Genomic DNA, 19,446 nt, shown 5'->3' on the forward strand with positions numbered 1-19,446 from the left:
TGCCGACATCCCAAGTGTCGATCTTGCTGTTAAACCATATATTCTTGATTTTCCAAGATTCATTTTTTCCATACAATCCCTGTCAATATAATGTAGGGGAGCACTGGTCATGATTTTCATAGCTGATACCATTTGCCAATTGTTTTCCTCTTCAAGCAAATTTATTTGTTGTTTATTTGCGAAGCTATTTTATTACTGAAAGTTGCAGGGCAGCATTAATAAAGTTTTCCGATCTCCGTTCTCTGTGTGCGAGTGACGTATGTGTGGCTGTGTGCGCTTCAACAGCGAGCACATTAATATAGAACAGTTATTAAACTGACTTGGAACACCTTCCAACCAATCAGAATTGAGTATTCAGACAGACCATGGTATAAATTTATATAAACCCCCACCCCCAATTCATTATTTATATTTATTATATATTAATATACCTTGCGAACAGTGAGCTTGCTGTGCCTGGTACAGTATTTTCTCTGCTCTCCTCTGGCTTCCGTTAACGTCCAGTTTACAGACTTCGTAATATTTCCACACAAATAATATTTGGGGAAATAGGAAATGGGCAATGCAGTTTGTGTGCAAGTCTGGAACAAAATCAGCCAACAACAACAAACAACAACATTGATGATTGATTGATGGCCAGTTGACCGGTGCATCTCTAATTGTCATTTCAAGTTTCTATCTCAGCCATCATCTTAATGTTCTGCTTTTACCCAGCACTCCAGTTCCTTACTGTGTTCTTAACTTCTTATAAACATTAAGGATTTGCATTAATCGAATTGTATCCTGAGAGCTGAGGTATTCATATCAAACAATAACTGCACCTTCTTTTAAGTCACATTAGTGATGGAGTAAACTGCTAAGTAGTAGCAGCAAGACTACATATAAACTCCATCCAGTGAACTGAGGGCAAACAACTGCTCTGACTTCGCTGACAATCGCAGTGGTCGACCAATATATCGCCAAGGCCGATATATCGGCCGATATTTGGCATTTTTAAAATATCGGCATCGGCCGATAGGTTTTTCTGATTAGCATATGTGTTGGAAGCGTGACTTTTATTTTGACGGTTTAAAGCTATTCGCAGGACTCCCGCAAACTAGAAATATCTATGAATACAACATATTAAAACTAATAGATTTCTATTCATCTGTTGCAGAAAAGCAAGAACAACAACTAAAAAAAAATAGAAACGATTTACAGGCCAGAGTTTCTATTCATAACATGTTTGCAGCGTTGAGCGATGTAGCCAATCACAGACATGTGTGTTGATTTCTTGAACGGAATGGCTAATCAGAAGCAATTAAGATAGACTCCCCTCACTGCTCAAAACTTTTTTCTTCAGTGCTGAATTCTGTATGCTGGCAAATCCTCTAATTATAACAAACAAAGTGTGGATATTATGAAAGATTCATTGTGCAGTCAGGTTCATTGATAACAGATTTGTGAGTTCGCGATGAACTGTCAGCTTTTTAGGATTTAGACTATTAAGGGAGCGCACTTTGCGCGCATTCAGTCATGTCAGACCATGCACGCAGTAACTGCTTGCTTTTATGTTAAATTAACAGTGGTTTGTGTGTTAATACATTTATTATTTTACTCATTATTATTTATTTTTAGACTTGTTAAAACAAGCAGAGAAGAAAATAAAAACAGTCTTCTAACCTGTGTTCTAAAATAGTCTTCTGTCTTCTTTTCTGGGAGCCTATAGTTACTTTTGCGGTAGAAATATCGGTATCGGTACTCGGTATCGGCAAGTACACAAATGTAAATACTCGTACTCGTATCGGTTTGAAAAAAAATGGTATCGGGCCATCCCTAGTCGACCACTAATCAATCCATTCAATAATATTCAGTCAATACTGTGAAGACCCAGAAGAATGTTTTCCCCAGAGCTGACCAACTGTCACATTCATCCATACAACTGACAACATGACTTTACTTTGCTGTTTCTTAGTGCTAAACCAATATTTCAGCCAAAATTCTGGTCAAAACATTAGCTAAGGGTGGAGGGGTATAAATGTTTCAACAGGTAAAGATTCTGCAGTACAATTAATACCACAGTATTTCCACGGCACATTTTATAAATCCAAGCACTAACATATTTTAAGTACAAATAAGTGTAAGTGTGCACATCTTGATCCTTACTTTCAAAAAAATAAGTATTTTCTGACTGACACGCACCCGAAACTGATGTATTGGCATTGGATTATTCATGAAATCCACAAAAAATTTCGGCAAATGAGAAATTTCATCCAAAACAGCAATTTTCGGTATCTGTTGAAATGGTTTTGCAGGGCCGAAATCATTGACCAAAACAATGATGTTTAATTGAGGGCAAGTGTTCATATCATTTCAGTAATTTTGAATCATCTCATTTGAAGATGTTTAAATTGATGTTTATATCGATGTTATGTTATATTAGCCATCAGTCTGTTTTCAAGAAATCTGTCTCAGCCGTTAAAAAGCCCATTTTAGTTGACCCCTTTGTTCTCCTATATCATTTCAATATCTAATGGTCTGTAATCACCCAGGACCATAAGAAATTAAATACCGGCAGCAGAAGGACCACACTGCAGCATCTGGCATGGGGCGCGAAGCCACCAGTGCCACCCTAAACCCTTTAGCCTGTAGATGCACTAGAGTGGAAGTCATTTAGATAAAGACATGCTGGGCGAGTCCCTCACAGTCATCAGTCTGATAACAGCAGTGAATCACAGAGCTACCATTAATCAGACATGCACTTCCAGGATGACAGGCTGTGACAGAAATACACACAGGAACAAACTGGACTGATTACACAGCAAGTGTCGAAAGCCAGCTGCGGACCACCTGTGCGTTTGTGTTTTCACAAAGTTGAAGTGTGCCATTTCAGCTCCACTAGGGGCACCAAACAGAACTGCAAAAACAATGTTTTCAATTTCAAAAATGCATGTGCCGTTGCTTAGACAAAACAGACAATCGCCATAACAGCTACACGCCATAACAACTCCACTCCACTTCCTTTTACACTCCTTAACAAGTTTTTCCTCATTTTGACTTGTTTGGGATGCGTCTTCCTCTATATATTTTCACATTACTCATTGTTTCTACAGTGCTCTAATGTGTAAATATATTATAAGCAGTCCACATCACTAATAGTCATGCAAATACTGCAGTTGAAATGGTAAAGCAATCAGTCGAATCAAAAAATGTTTTACTGTATAACAGAATTTCATTCTGTCCCTGTCACACAGTAAGTTTGAAATATACTAACTGAGGCTATGTCCACACTACGTTTCACGCCCACACGGCGTTTTAAACGGAAAACACTCCCTGTCCATTAGCAGACCTGCAAACTCCTCAGAGTAAAAATGGTGACAGTGTCGCGCTTGGGGGGGGTTGTGTGATCCAAAAATCTTAATTTTTGAGATTTTAACATGCAAACAACACATTTCTGAGCGCTTTATTAAACAGAAATTTGCTGTTGGTGTATTAGCCAAAAACAACATGCTCTCCAGATTGTAAAGATTGCAATCTCCAGATTGTAGATTGCTCTGCAGATCTAAATAGCCCTATGTTGTTAGAAATTACTGTTTACCAGGTTTTAGGTCATTTCCTTGATTTAATTTTTTTATTCTTTTTTTAAATTAAAACTAAAATCATAAACTATAATATTTTTTTTACTTTGAGCAATTCTGGAGCTCTAATTGACTCTTCTTAGGAGCATATAAAACAAAACAGCTCCTTGGAAAAAATGAAATGTAATATTGTAGTAGTTATAAACAAAGGTTTATTTTAGTTCAGATTAGTTTGAGGGCAGCAATTGTATTCATAATGTCAAAATAAAACCGACGTAATGTTACTTGAAGGCATTATAGCCTACTATTCCTGCCAAACTTCCATGGTTGCAGTTAGTGTTACTACAGTAAATCCATGGTGAATGTTGCTGATATGTGGACACTGGATAGTTCATTCATGGCACAATGTTTCTTCCTGGTTTCCACGTCAGTGCTGTTTGATCCGTTAATAACGGACATATGTGAATGTTTCTCACTAAATCTCGCAGGAGTCGCAGCGATGTTATTACTTCTGTGGCAAATTCAAATGCTTCCTTTACTGGATCTCTTATTAGCGCTGTGTAGTAACAGTATCGCTTAATCAAGATCGGCTCGCGCTGCTTTGGTCCAAACTGAGAAACGGTCCGTGAACCACACAATAACGAGCAGTTTCATTTCGCTTCCATTTACGTTTGCCATTTGATGTTGGGCAATGTTGTGCTGGCTCAGGAGGATTATGAGCGCGCTTACCACGCTCAACGCACCTACATTGGAAATAACGAAATTTTGGTCGGCAGGAAAAATGGATAAACAACCTATGCATGCGTGCAAAACACAAATGCTTGGCACATAAAATAAATGTAATTTATCGCACCTCTCTGCAATACGGATATCGCATATACTATTATCGCGATGACGATAATTTTTCGATATATTGTGCAGCCCTAATTACAGTGTCAAATATACAAGAAAAACGTGGGCTCGTTTTATAAATGTTTAAAAAAAAAATATTCTCTCTTTTTTCGCATTCTCGTCTTTCTTTTTTATATTGCATGCGCATAAATTCGCTGGCGTTCACGGCAGATCACAATAAATAAACGCGTAATCGCTTACTTTAATGTCCTCCGTGTTTACTTCCGAATGACAGCGAGCTGCGTGACATCTTCTTAAAGTTTTTTTGCATATGCGGGTCAGTCCAGGACCATGATCTGTTCACAATGGAATCTAATATTGTCCACATTTAAAACAACAATGTGAACAGCTATACAAAAAAAATCAGATCTGAGAAATAATCTGAATTGAGCACTATAGGCTCGCAGTGTGAATGTAGCCTAAAGAGGACCATGTATGTGTTTGAATAACTCTGGAACTTTGATTGTTCTTTGTAATCTTAACCCAGGGTTCCCATGAATTCAATACTGGGCTTCCCAAATGACAAGGTCAGTTTGAGAAACCATTGTTACATTGGGTGGCCTGGCAAAATTCAAAATGAGGCGCTAACCGCTCCAATGCATTCTGATGTTGACGTTCCACAACATGACAGGACAATAAACTTGTAAATGTGACAACATTCCATTCTTCATCTATTATGCAAGCAGACCCGACACAGTAAACTCATGGTTGTGGGCGCGTACTCGGCACCTTTAGCTTGAACCCAGCAGGCCTCCCTGAGCCAAGTTTCCTGTGTGTCACAATGGCAACATGGCATGAAATGTCACCCTTCAACATGTTGGCTGATAACGTCGCTGAACTGAAATTTGCATAGAAATGCATGGCTGAGGTTTTAGAGCGTATATGCTTATTTAATGCATTCTTATTTTGGTGCGAGACAGATCTAAGAGTTGCATTGATGAAAACCCGTCAGGCAGGTTGCTGTTGTTGTTTACATAGCAAAATGAGTGTTTTACATTCTCAAGATGTTGGAAGAACATGTCGGTGGCGCTTCCCTATTTTACACAAAACTGGATGGTTGCACAACACAATAGGAAGTATCTGTCCACTTTATAGAATCTGGAAAGCTCTTTCCTCTTGCCTTGTGTCACTTGGATTCCTTGTGATTATTTGTTGTGTTTATATGTGGTGTGTTATTATTATAAAGTATATTCTAGCTGTCTTTTTTTTTTTTGCTTCATTGTACAGTCCTAAAGTCTGAGAGCAAATTGTGAGAAAAAATATAAAACAAATCAATGTTGTTTTTTAAATAAACATATAATGAAGAAATATTTAAGATTTTGTACTACAGTATTCTAATCTACACTATTTGTGACATACAGACCATTAACTCCTTTGTACAGATGGTCAGATTTCTTCGTATCAATTCAATCACAAAATAAAGCATTTCGAATCATGCTACAAGATAACATGACCATCAGGTTTTGTTTATGTCAGCTTGAGTGAAAAATGTGTAGTGTTTTTTTTTTTTCTCAAATCTGAAAAATATGTGTATTTTTGTTTAGCTTAAGGCAAGACACTACAGGCCACAAAAACATTTTTTTATGCATCAGTTTGAGATTTGGGGTTTCAAAATAGTGGAAAGAAAACATCCAAAATAAACTTTTAATTGTTGATTTTATAGCACTTTATCAATGTGTGTCTGTAGATTTCAATTACATGTATTTAAAGGCTGTTTTCTCAAAAAGAAATCTCCACTTCAGCAGCTCTTACATATACACCAAATTTAACACTTTCATTCCTATCCATATTCTGAATGTTTTTACAGAGAGGTTAATTCATATAAAATTCACCTGATTTTATACCTAAAGAAAATGGCGGAAATGTATTGTTTTCTGGCTGAAATGTATTGTTTTCTGGCTGTTTTTCACTCGTGTCTTGTCTTAAACTAAACTAAAAGTGCCCTTGAACTCTATAACTGTAAAAGAGCTCAGGCCGAAGCAGGATGTGGAATTATCAGGCTTCAATGCTCTATACATGGCGCAAATGTAGGTTAGTTCCGGGTTCTGCCCTGACCGTCAAATTACAAATCCAACTATGGCAAAGGATTTAGTCTTGAATATTAAGTAGGATATTTGACGTTCGCTACAGGGTGAATGTCCCGTGACCTAGTTAATATTCATGAGCTGAACCTTCCCCACAGTAGGATTTTTGAATTCGCGCCGCGGCCAACTCCCAGAACAGAAGGAACAGGGAGGGCTCACAAAAGAGGACTGGCTACGTGTTACAAAGGGCCAATTTACCGGTTGACAGCTGCATTTTCAACATGCACAATAAACAACTTCGTGCACACCGCCTGGGGATACAGTTATCGATACTAGTTCGTTTAACTCTGTGTTTTGTAAAAAGTCATTAATGTTATTCAAAAGATCACATCTAGCGCACAAAGCAGGTGCACCTTATTTTAAAAACTACTTTCAGTTTAGGGAAAATCGATTTATTTTGCTGTCTACAGAACTGTTCTCCTTTATCAGAAAATGTAAATAAACTGTATACAATCGTGTTTACTCAACCTTGCACTGTGTTTGTACAGTGAACGACTAATTATTGAAAAATAAATATTTTTTAGAAATGTCAGCAATAAAATCTTGCTAGTCTACTAAATACATTGTACATAGTACAAGGCTAGTAAGTATTATCGAAAAAATTGTTTTTAGAAGGATAGGCCTCTCTAACCAAACATATTTAGGCTATTTAAAATATATAGCTTTAGATTCCAAAATGCTGTGTTTTTACAATTAATTACATTATTCGTTTGACAGAACGTTTAAAATCTAAGTGTTAAAACGGAAAAGGAACCCATTTTGAAACAAACTCATTCAAACTCAAAGTGTCTCCAGAAAAATCAGTGCAAAATGGTTAATAAATGTTCAGCTCCATTCAGCAGCTATAGAGCAACGCGATAAAAGAAAGAACTCTTTGGCTGTCAAAGTCACGCAAAAACGGACAAGCTGGAGTGTGTAAACGCTCCGAAAGGACACGCTTGCTCCTGTGATGGTCCCCCACCTCCAGTAGGTGCGAGTAACAGGACAGAAAGTGAGTAGGCTAACAGACCGAAGTCCCACATGCGGCCTCAGTCATTATCCATACTCAGCGTTACATTGTAGCGCGCAAAACTAAGTACAGTACACACAAAAGCGAGGGCAACAAATGTGCTTTGACGTGCTTTACCTCATTGTTCGACGACAGTGCAGATTCCCTTCAGATGTAAAGCCGAACTTCCAGAGGCGAAAACCCAAAGAGAAAACGACGAGATCCTCATGGATAAACCCACCGAGGGTTTTGGTGTTTTTGTTTAATCCGTGGGGAGAAGGATAAGCAGCACAGCTCGATGATTTCCTGGTTGAAGACTGAAGGAGGGGGTTGGAGGTGAAGTGTGGATAGAGTTGCTACTGGAGCTGGGCTTGTGTCAACTCTAATCAGTATCCTGGACTCATGTCTCGCTCCGAGCAAAGTCTACACATATTCCGTCTCATGTCCACGTCTCCATTCGTGCGGCTGTTTGTAAAAAAAATGGAAGCGGTTTTCGATAAACTCCTCTTGTTCGCCGGTCGGTCTGTTAACGCTCATTCGCGACCGAAGCCCAACCTGCTCCTCAACTCTGAGGAAAAGCTTTCATTCCTGTCTGTCTGTCTCCCCCTCCCGAGCTGAAAAACAGGCAGAGATGCTCCACTCCCTAGCGGCCGAGCTCCATTACTCCAGCCCTGCGTTACAAAGCAAGATCAGCTGATGGGAATGATATGATGAATGTTGCCTATACTTCGCTCTGACTGGAAAAAATGTAATTTAATCTTCCATCTTTAAGTGTGTGGTAGGCCTACGTCACTATTCCCGCATTCTGTAATATTCTCAACTGTGTATAGGAGTGGGTTTTATGCTGTGTTCATTTAAAAAAAAAAAAAAGTACTTTATTGCAGTGATTTTTGACATCTACCGTGATAATACCATACAGTTTTAACATTTCATATAATACTATGGTATGTGATTTAAAAAAAATATATTGGATATTTAATTGGTCATAATTTATCTTATTTTTATATTTATATTAAGTGTTAGAAGATCAACAGTAATGTTTAAGTTTCAAAAACGAATCATTTAATAACAATAGATCTCCATAACAATAACTCTCAGTAGATATCCATTTTCATTTACCTACATCATAATGATGTGATTCTCAAATTAATTTGGTCGCATTTAATTATTTAATAACTATTTCAGTTTGTTTAGTATTTTTAATATAGAGAAATCTGTCAATCGAGTTTGATCTATCTATCTGTCTGTCTATCTGACTGACTGTCTATTTATTTTTATAGTATCTATCTATCTATCTATCTATCTATCTATCTATCTATCTATCTATCTATCTATCTATCTATCTATCTCTCTCTCTATCTATCTATTTACCTGTCTGTCTGTCAAGCTAGCTAGCTTTATTCAGCTTTGCATGTTACTCAAAGTGCTCAAAATCATGGAAATCAGGTAGCTTTTGAAAGATTACATTAATTGTGATATAGGTGTAGCCTATATACAGTAGCCTATACAATTATAAATTAAAGTGATAATATGTGTCCACACAAGTCATTTACATTAGAAAGGGAAAATTTAGCAAAATATCTTGCATATGCAAAGATCAAATATCTAATTTGCTGGGGGGGTTTTTTTAAACATGGAAGATATCCAACCATGTGTCACATCTGCCACCTTAGTGGCTGTCCCTCTCTTTCACACACACACACACACACACACACACACACACACACACACACACACACACACACACACTGACACACACACACACACTCTCTCTCTCTCTCTCTCTCTCTCTCTCTCACACACACACACACACTCTCTCTCTCTCTCTCACACACACACACACTCTCTCTCTCTCTCTCTCTCTCTCTCTCTCACACACACACTCTCTCTCTCTCTCTCTCTCTCTCTCTCTCTCTCTCTCTCACACACACACACACACACAAATAGTTTGTCTTATGTCTGGAGACCTATTAAAACCCCTTCAAAATAAAATGCCAAAGTAAATATGAATATGTCTGATTATAAGCCATCCATAATCCTGCTGTGTGCAGTTTACATCACATACAGTCATGTTTTAAAGTAAACATTTGAAGTAATTATGTAAGCCTTTGATAATTACATAATCAGATTTTCGGCCTGTCAGGCGTGCCATTTTGGTTCAGAGGAGAACACTTGAGAAAAGAGAGATGTACATCTATCAAAAGACCCTTTGTACATCTGTAGAGTGTGTTTGTGCATGTGTAATGTGCATTGTATACATCTGACTGCTTTTTATAAGCGTCCTATCTAAAAGGAAACTAGTCAGTTGTAATTTTAGGCTCACCCCTCCTCCGTTGAGCCACTTTTACAAGCTCCGATTCTGGCTCTGCTTGCATGGCACAGATTCACAGGATAGAGCCTCGGACTCCGTGGCCTATAACATTCTTTACACTTGCACAGTCATGCTTTCAAACGCAGACTGCATTCAAACATGAGACAAACAGAGCAATGCATTAAAGAATAAAACACCACCAGTAGGATCCTATGCATTTGTGAGTGTGTTTACCAGGGGCTGACAACAAGCAGGAAATTGTAAAGAATTTCTTAAGGCATTCTGGACGGAGGCCAAACAGCACTGACCTATGACACAAAGCAATGTATGAGCAATCACTATTGCGCGTGCAAAACAAACATACAATTAAAGAAGAGTCTAATTCTTCTCCTTACACTTTTTTTTAACAAAGTCATTTTCAAAGCCATTGTAAATGTAAATGATACGTGGTTACATCACGTCACCTAGTGGACAGTCTTTGGCTGTACATTCACAGTGTAAGTCATTTAGTTGTTTACCACTAGATGGGGATGTAAGTACATAGATGGCAGAATACAGACACAACAATAGCCGACAGAATCTGTCTCTGTCTATCTCTATCAGGAGGTGATATCACCGAGCTCACACATTCACCAGTGTCAAAAATGCCACTAAAAGTGACAAAGTAGGAAATTTCCCTGTTAGTGATTTTCTCGGTTTTGTTATGATAGGCCTATATTTTTTCACCAAATTGTTTTATGGCTTTAGAGTCTCTGCAGAACTTAGTGACCTTGTAAATTTATTGTTGCTGAAAACATTTCTGTTGCTCATTGAATGTGAAGAAAAAACTCAAACACATTTAAAAAAAATACAATTGTTATATTAAAATGTGCTGTGACTAATCAACATGAACAGTCCTTTGATAGTATCTATATCGTTCTGTCTGTCTATCTGTGTTCGATATTATCTATCTATCTATCTATCTATCTGTTTTTTGATAGTAGACTATGTATCTATCGTTTTGTCTGTCTGTCATTTTTTGATACTATCTATCTATATATCTATCTGTATATCTATATCTCTCTCTCTCTCTCTATCTATCTATATATATATATATATATATATATATATATATATATATATATATATATATATATATATATCTGTCTGTCTAGCTAGCTTTGCATGTTACTCAAGGTGCTCAAAATCATGGAAATTAGTAGCTTTTGTACGATTACCTTTAGTTGTGAAATATAAATGAATGTGGTATCTATAAAGTGGCAATGTGAGTCCACACAAGTCATTTAAATTAGAAAAGGAAAATTGAGCAAAATAGCTTGCATATGCGAAGATAAAATATCTTCAAATTTACTGGTAGCCTATTCGGAAACGGAAGATCTGCAAACAGCATGAGCAGTCATATAAACATTTATTCTACAAAGACAAGAGCTTCTTCCTCCAGATTCAACACATAATTCAAATTCTTTAAAAAAGGTAACGTTTGTTTCGTTTTAATGTACTTTATACGGTCTATTTGATTTATTATGCAATTTGGTCATATATATTTTAATATTAATAAAATATTAAGCATAATATAATAAAACATTTCAAGGATAGAAATCGATTTTTTTTATTATAGTATCAAAACACGTTTTAAAAAATTACTGATTCTGCTATAATGTCTAAAAGGGGGGTGGGGGTCCATGTTTCCTTTTTTTTTTCTCTCTCTCAAATATTTTTTTTCAACACGTTTGTAAATATTTTAATTGGGGATTTTTTTTTTATGTTTCCTTAAACTAGGCTACAACACAAGTAAGTTAAAGAGTTTCATAGATATACAACTGTGCATATCATGAATGAGCAGTAACTAATGTGATGTCCGCACAAACAGACAGAGAGACAGCGTGAGCGCGCGAGATGAAGTGCGCACAAAGTGAGAAGCCAATGAGTGCCGGTGTGTTCATCATGACTGCGCTGTCACCCTTCGGCTCCCCGGTGCGCACCTGATCTCGCGGCTGCGGAGCTGCTTGGAAACAAACTGCGGAGTCTCGAGTTACCGTGCGCGCGATCGATGGCTGATGTGAGAGCCCCGCGCGCCGGGCGACAGTATCGCGTTGCGCGCGCGGGGGAGACTGAGTATCGACGCGTGACCGATCACTATCATAATCACACTTCCCCTCTTATCGCCTCAACTTGCTGAATAAAACATAGAGCTTTCCTGCCAAGAGCAGTCACCCCGACCAAACTTATTCAAGTTCATTTCACACACTCTGAGAAAAGAAAAAGAAGAGAAGGATGAAATGGGAAAATCCACTAAAAGAATGAACTTGGAAATTGCTAGTATATTCCACGAACATTTACAAAGAAACGTCAATGAATTAAACCTGAAATCTTCATTTTATCGTTAACAATAAAATCATGTTTTATAGTGGGGTTATTCCTGATATGAAGCATCTTCTGAACTCTCTAAATTTAAAATGAATATGCTAGTGTTGTAGTTTCAAAAATTAATTTTTATAAAATAATAGCAGACTTTCATAAATATTCTCTGCTCGGGCTCAAGAACGTATAACGTACACACGCATGAAAATGTTTCCATAATTTCCATCAAGTTCAAAGCCACATTGAGGGATTTACAAATCAACCGATAGTATTTTCCCACTACTAATGATGTCAGTTTTTGAGAATGGTGATGTCGTTAAGGAACGTTTGCAACATGATGTTTTTTTTAACATTTCCATTAGAGAAATGAAATGAATAAGATTTGCCTGGAAAACGTAGCCTAATGACGTTTTTCGCGAGTTTGTATTTTATGCAGTAAATGGAGACATATATGATGGGAATATGTAAATGCATGTAGTGATAGCCTGCTAGAGTTGGAGGCTTAGAGCTTCACATGAATGTTACTAAGAAGAGAAGGCAGCGATATTATTTCGTTTGTTTCAGAAAACAGCGAAATAAGTAAATGTTCCATGAACGATTTCAGGACACTTTTCTATTGATTTTCTCTCATAGATATGTGATAGGCTTTATCCAATTTCTGGAGCTTGCATCTAACCCATGCTTTCTCATTTGTACTCGCATACCTATATATATATATATATATATATATATATATATATATATATATATATATATATATAATAGATCCATCATTGATTTGAGCTCTGCATTTTAACACAAACGTTCCTTTCCTTTCAAAAATGTACATGCAACATATAGTTTCCCCTAAAATATCAGGTATTGTTTAATAATTATTTTTAGTTATAATTTTAAGAAAACACTTTCTTTTGTAATGTATACTTTTTTAGTGACTAATACCAAGATTCCACATTTTGTAGGAGACATTCTGACTTGTATGCCTTCATATAAAACTAATCAATGTAAATATTTTATTGTTACTAAAAGCAGAGGCCCCAAAAGACACTTGAGAATGGTAAAAATTCATCAAAAGTTGCATTTTTTTTTAAGAAAGAGCACACGTTCAAATGTAAAGTTTTACAAAAGCATAATTTCAAGTGATAAAACAAGAAGTTATAGAATAGAACAAATAGGCCTAATTATATTTTATTGGCTTTATTGGTATTTGTGCTTCATTAAAGAACCTTTAACATCTATAAACCTTTTCCATTGCACAAAAGGTTCTTTATTTTTACAATTTATTTTAAGAACTTTCATTGAAATGTGAACCAAAATGATTCTTATTTTGCTGCATTTTTTTTCACAAACCAGCTAATTTTTATTTTATTTTAAGAGTGTTTGCAATATTAATACGATTTGTAAAAATGTAACATGGTTTAATACGCTGACAATTCACTTTGATATTTTTAGACCTGTAAATCACAATAGTTATATTTTGCAAAAACAGTTTTAGTCGTTTTAGCAAAAAAAAAAAAAAGTTTTATTTTACCCCACTGCTCAAATGGAAGAATATTGTGACACAATATTATTAATTGTTATTGATTATGTTAATGTGACGAATTACACCTCTGTCAAGAGAACTGACTCTGAACATTTGTTTGCAAATGATGCCACATGTTTTGATATTTTGTATGTAATCCAATGAGAATCAGAAATTTAGACAATGTGGCTTCAATATACAAATACTTTTGGGACCAATATGACATGGCAGGTTGAACTATGTAGTTTATCAGTTACTGCAGTGCCAAATGAAGATGTTTTGGAAGTTTAATTCAGATCTATATGCAATAGTGAGGGTGTTTTTAACTGGACCATCAATGATCTGGCTTTAACTGTGCCAAATGCAAAAAGCCACGACGGATCATTTTCCAAAAGTTCACTTTTTAGGTGTGTGCTATAGGTGGATTCTTCAGAATATTACATTATCTTACATTATCCATTGCTTTACGGCATTATTTCTGCATAAAATAACATAGCTATCAAGAATGTGGATTAAAATAACAGACATTAATATGCAGTAAGGTCAGGAAAGTTTTTCTCTTTCTAGCCACATATTTTACAGAAAAGCATTATTCACTGCTGAGCGATGAGTTTTCACTATTTATGTCTTAAACGGAACATATCAAACCATGATCCAATAGACAATTCCCCACAAAATGACTCAAACATGACCAAAACATTGCAGACCTAAACCCCTAAATCTCAGTTTTGACAGCATGATGATAAGATCTCAGGCTGAAGCGTCACCTGTAAGTCATGTCTGTAGTATTCCGAGCTTCAGGCAAACCCACACGCAGATCCAGGTGCAGCGGCCCGGGGGAACATGGAGGACAGCGGGACGAGCGTCTCACACTGGAGAACAACAGCACCTCAGGCTTGAACTCCGCTCAGGAGCCTGGGAAAAGCTCATTAAGAACAGACACACTGTTAACGGTACAATACATCATTTTTCTATACCCTTCCGTAGCTTTTGATACTATAGATACCAATTTAGCATTTGTGAAACTGTATGATACTATCTCTTACATTTTTTTTAAAGAAAAAGTCTGGTTAAATGCAGTGTTCCTATGCAGGATCCAGGGATAAGTTTATGGGATTTTCTTTTCCCCCCATCCATTTATTGTTCCATAAACTCAGCACTAAGAAAATAAATTAACTTTTTCTTTTGAAGTATCTTTAATGTTTGGGGTCAGAACAATTGTATCCAGAACAATATTTCCTATTTCAATATATTTTAATAATTTTTTAGCATTACTCCTGTCTTCAGTGTCACAGGATCCTTCAGAAATCACTGAATACAAAGCTCAAAAGAAAAGCATTATTTGAAATGGACAATTTAATAAAACATTATAAATGTCTTTACTGTCACTTTTGAACAATTGAATGCATCCCTGCTGAATAAAAGTATTAATTTCAATAAATAAATTTTTTGACTGAGTTTTAAACCGTGGTTTATATTTAGATGTGCTTATAATATTAATAAAGAGATTATTTTCTAATCAAAAATGTATAAAATTAATAAAAATTTAAATATTTTAACCTAACACATATTAACAATTTATAGAACATATCTAAGAACATTCCATCAATATACATTTGTTTGATATAGTTTAGCATTAAAACACACAAAAATGACTGAATAAACACATTTAATAAATATGACACCATTGGATCACAATAACCCAAACTGATACACAGAGTTGGATTTTCACCATTCCACTGAATATTTAAGTAACCTGACTGAGTGATTTTCAGACTGTCCTCTCAGGTCAAGTCCTGAGATAACCCTTTTGTCCATGTAAACTTTTAAAACACACATAATTAACCCTAGATTTGTTTTGGTTTTTTACCGTGATAAAGCCCTTTCAGAGAGCTCGTCCTAATTTTCAAAACAAAAATTGTGTCATTTTCAGAAACATTAGCCAAATCCTTTTAAACAAAAATGAATGGTTTAAAATGGCTTTTAGCATGAGGGGTCAGCGGAGCCCACTGTGGAGGGCAGGGGTGTGAAGTGACAGTCAGCACATCTGGTCACATTAATAATGCAGAGGCCTTTAAACGGCAGTTTGTCACTTATTGAGTGCTGCCTGCTGAAATCTACACTGACACCCAAGCTGCTGCCAAGGGACTCTACCAAATGAGAGTCGGATGAAGGGAGGGGGGAGAGAGGATGAGAGGAAAGAGGACAAACAGCAACGTGAAACTTCTGATGGACACTTTCTGCTTTGTCTGTAAACGGTTAAAGGGGTCCTATTATGCTTTCTTACATTTTCAACTTTCTTGAGTGTGTAATCAGCATGAAGTTATGAAGCACAGTCACTCCAAAGGGAGTTATTCTCTTTATCAGTGCAAACTGTTTCTGAACTCCCTGAAACGCCTCCATTGTAGTCTTTGAGATTTCTTCCTGGAACAAACACGTCACAGTATTCCTCATTTGATTAATTCCCACCCAAGGCATATGCAAAATATAATGGCGAGGCCTGGTTTAGAGGTGTTGAAACCTATGTTTATGGTAAGGGTGATAATTCCTAAATTCACTCAAAGCGGTGGGCCAATCACAACACACTGGTCCAACCGACCAATCAGAGCACATTGTGCCGTTCGGAAGGAGGGGCTTCATAGAGACAGGAAATAAACAGGGCTGCGTGTGTCAAAACATCATGAGCAAAGTTGATTGTAGAGACCATTGGTGCCAATGGTTCTACGATCTAGTTAGGGTTATGATGCATTTGAGAAACGCAGCGCAGAGTGTTACTGACAGACTGGGAAGAGAGGTGCTGCAACAATTAAAAATGTGTGGGGGAAAAAACCCTATTCCAGTAGACCCCAAAAACAAAATCAAGACTTTAAAAAAGGGTATAATAGGGCCACTTTAATTTCTGAAAGAATCATACAACAGATTATAGAGATTTGAATATCCAAAAGTTTATTTAGAAAACAAGCACACTTTAACATCAAAAACAAACAAAAATATTCAAATGGAAACTTCTTTGTTTCTTTTCTTTGACCAAACAATCTCTCATGATGATGCTAAACATTTCCCAGCAAAATACATTTGTTACAGCACAAGACAAACTGTGTACTGTCTCTTAAGGGCGAAATTATGTTGCTCAAAGGCCTAATAAACACTTTAACAGGTGCTGATAAGTCAAAGGGAGTTCAGCTCGCAGGTGAGCTGGTGTATGAGTGTCCAGGAGATTGCCTGTACTTGAACAGACGTGTTCCACGTCAAGTTTATTTCCCGGTGATGAGTGGGTTCCTCAGCACCACAATGACTGAATCGCCTCTCAGGAACATCTTTGAGATGTAACGATCCTTGTTCACTGGCTTTGACTTCTTCTTGCCCTTACCGCTCTTGGGCACCTCTGTCCACATTTCTTTCACATTCTCCAGAACCATGTTGCAATGCCTGAAAATCCAGAGAAAAGAGACAGTAGCATTCGTTTACATGCACCCAAATAATCTGTTCTGATTGACGGTTCAATTGGACTGAAAAGCCTTCATCTAAATGCCTCAATTGATCCGACTGATTGAATGAAATTTCGATCAGACTGAAATGGGTAATGATCCGACCAACACTTTCTTTTTAATCCAATAATTTTCTCAATCGGATTTAAAAACACCTTGCCACCCTCTTTCCACTTCTGAACGTGGCGACTGGTCTGAAGTTTTGGTTGGGATACACGCATGTAAACAGATGTGTGAATCAGACTGCAATGTCAAGGGTTCATTTAAACCATTGGTTCCCACACAGGCCTCAAGATGACTTAAAATGATCTAAAATAAGACAAAACAACTAGAAATCGAGATATTTCTTAGTATTTGAGGGTTTTTTTTCTAGTTATGGAGGGGCTTCAAATATTGTTGTGAAAATGAGGATGGCCTTTAAGTCAGAAAGTTTGAGATCCACTGATATAAACAGAACTTTCAAAATCTGAAATATGATTGGATTCCTTCCGATTGACAAAATTAGTGCCTATTGAAAGTCCATATCATGGAAACTTTGTTGAACAATTTTATATATACATGAATGGTGTGAGCCAATTAATTTTTTTTAGTATCTACACACATATTTTACAGTAGCGGTTTCATTGCAAATGATTTTATACTTCCACAGAGATTCTGAAGTGTCCATTCGATGAATACTTTACTATCCCGTGAAGGCACGTTAGATTATTTGTGAACGGAAGTGAAGTAACTGACACACTATATATAGAGCATATTATTTTTAATGGTCGCGATGTAAATTCAAATGCATTACCTACGCAATTTCGGACGCAGCTTGTGTCTCATTCAACCACATATTGGGTGGCCTTATATTCGGTTTAAAATAACATTTTATACAGGATATTTTATGTCAAATAATGCGAGGTCTTTAATCTGGGTCTGTGTTGTGTTTGAAGTGGTTTTGAGGATGGCACATCTTGCTGCACGTACTTCAGGCGAGAGTGTGTATTTTTCCAGAACGTCATAGGTTTGCAAAGAGTAATGAAAGGCTGTAAAATAAATCCCTTATTTGGAAATATTTGTGCATTTTATGCAAATGACTAACCTTGGGCACTTGGTCACTCATACAGAAAACTCCAAATCCATTATCATTATAACGAGGTTAAGAACTTAAGAAATTCGTGAGTGAGATGTTCCCCTGTGCATACAAATGACTAAATCCACAGAATTATTAGTGAATGAGACCCACTGTCTTGGCATATTTAAAAGGACACAAAAGCTTTTGTGTTATGATGTTGACACTGAATTTAATAGTGCTTGAAATTTATATTTTATTATTATAGTATACTTATGTCGAATTTTTTCATTTGCATTATTCTTGTATTGCATGTAAAAATGTACTAACCAATGGCAACTCGAGCTTTAGTGTGTCGGTAGAGGTCTGCAGTGTATATAATAAATCCAACAGAAGGCTTCACATCACATACCTGTCAAATGCTTTGACTCTGCCCAGTAGCTTCTTATTGTTGCGGCAGTTGATAAGAACCTGTGTGTTGTTTTTCACAGACTGGGTGAGGACTGAAAGTGGACCGGTGTTAAACTCTTCCTCTTCTCGCTTCTGGAGCTCCTCTGGAGTCATCTCAGATTTAGGCTTGTTTAACAAACTCCTAACAAACCATTTCAACAGTTAGAATGTGTGGATGAACAGGTATCATGAAGATCACTCAATTTACACCATATATAGAGTTAAGTAAAGTATATGATGAGTTACCACAAGAATATAGAAGTTAATCTAGCAATGTTTTTAGGTATAGAGATCATATAATCATACGCACTCAATTAAAACGTAAGTTAAGCTATAACGTAATGATTCAGAAATTAAGTGCGCAAAAAAATGAAGCAATAACACTAAATTAGAGAGAAAGCCAATATCCAAGCAATTTGACAACGCTTGCAAAACAAACACATACATAACAGTATTACTTAGGACGAATCCTAATCATCGGTACAATAGTTCATTGTAGCTGCTAACATTAGCATTAGTCTTGCTAAATTACTTTTTTTAGCGGCCATAAAACTATAAACTGGCTATTTCTGTCCCAGCAGTACAACCCAAACATTTATCGTAATATACGGTGTGCAGAAGAGTGAACTTACATGTTTTAGTATGTTTCGACTTCTCAAATGTCTTCAATGAAATGAGCAACTGCACACAGGCGCCTCACGTTTCCACAACGTTAAAGTCACTTCCGGGTGTGCTGTGCCGCC

The 19,446-nt window shown here is 36.7% G+C and overlaps 2 protein-coding genes across 3 annotated transcripts in view; both read right to left on the reverse strand.

The window, feature by feature from the left end:
• vaspb (vasodilator stimulated phosphoprotein b) overlaps window positions 1–8,260 on the reverse strand; it is a 55,400-nt gene extending 47,140 nt beyond the window's left edge. Inside the window, exon 1 of one of the 2 annotated variants that reach the window (XM_077248275.1) lies at window positions 7,659–8,260. In XM_077248275.1, the coding sequence (XP_077104390.1) occupies window positions 7,659–7,663 (5 nt within the window). In that variant the 5' untranslated portion in view covers window positions 7,664–8,260. The remainder of the gene's footprint in view (window positions 1–7,658) is intronic. The other variant, XM_077248277.1, reaches the window with a different exon arrangement.
• An 8,371-nt stretch (window positions 8,261–16,631) lies between these two features.
• On the reverse strand, window positions 16,632–19,446 carry snrpd2 (small nuclear ribonucleoprotein D2 polypeptide). The gene is made up of 3 exons (XM_077248278.1): window positions 19,336–19,446; window positions 18,666–18,845; window positions 16,632–17,140 (listed from the first exon to the last, which is right to left on the reverse strand). Coding segments are annotated over exons 1-3 (357 nt in total). The 5' UTR covers window positions 19,338–19,446; the 3' UTR covers window positions 16,632–16,965.

Source organism: Siphateles boraxobius, unplaced genomic scaffold, assembly GCF_051911475.1.
Source record: "Siphateles boraxobius isolate OS27281-9 unplaced genomic scaffold, OSU_SipBor_1 30, whole genome shotgun sequence".
Taxonomy (NCBI): domain Eukaryota; kingdom Metazoa; phylum Chordata; class Actinopteri; order Cypriniformes; family Leuciscidae; genus Siphateles; species Siphateles boraxobius.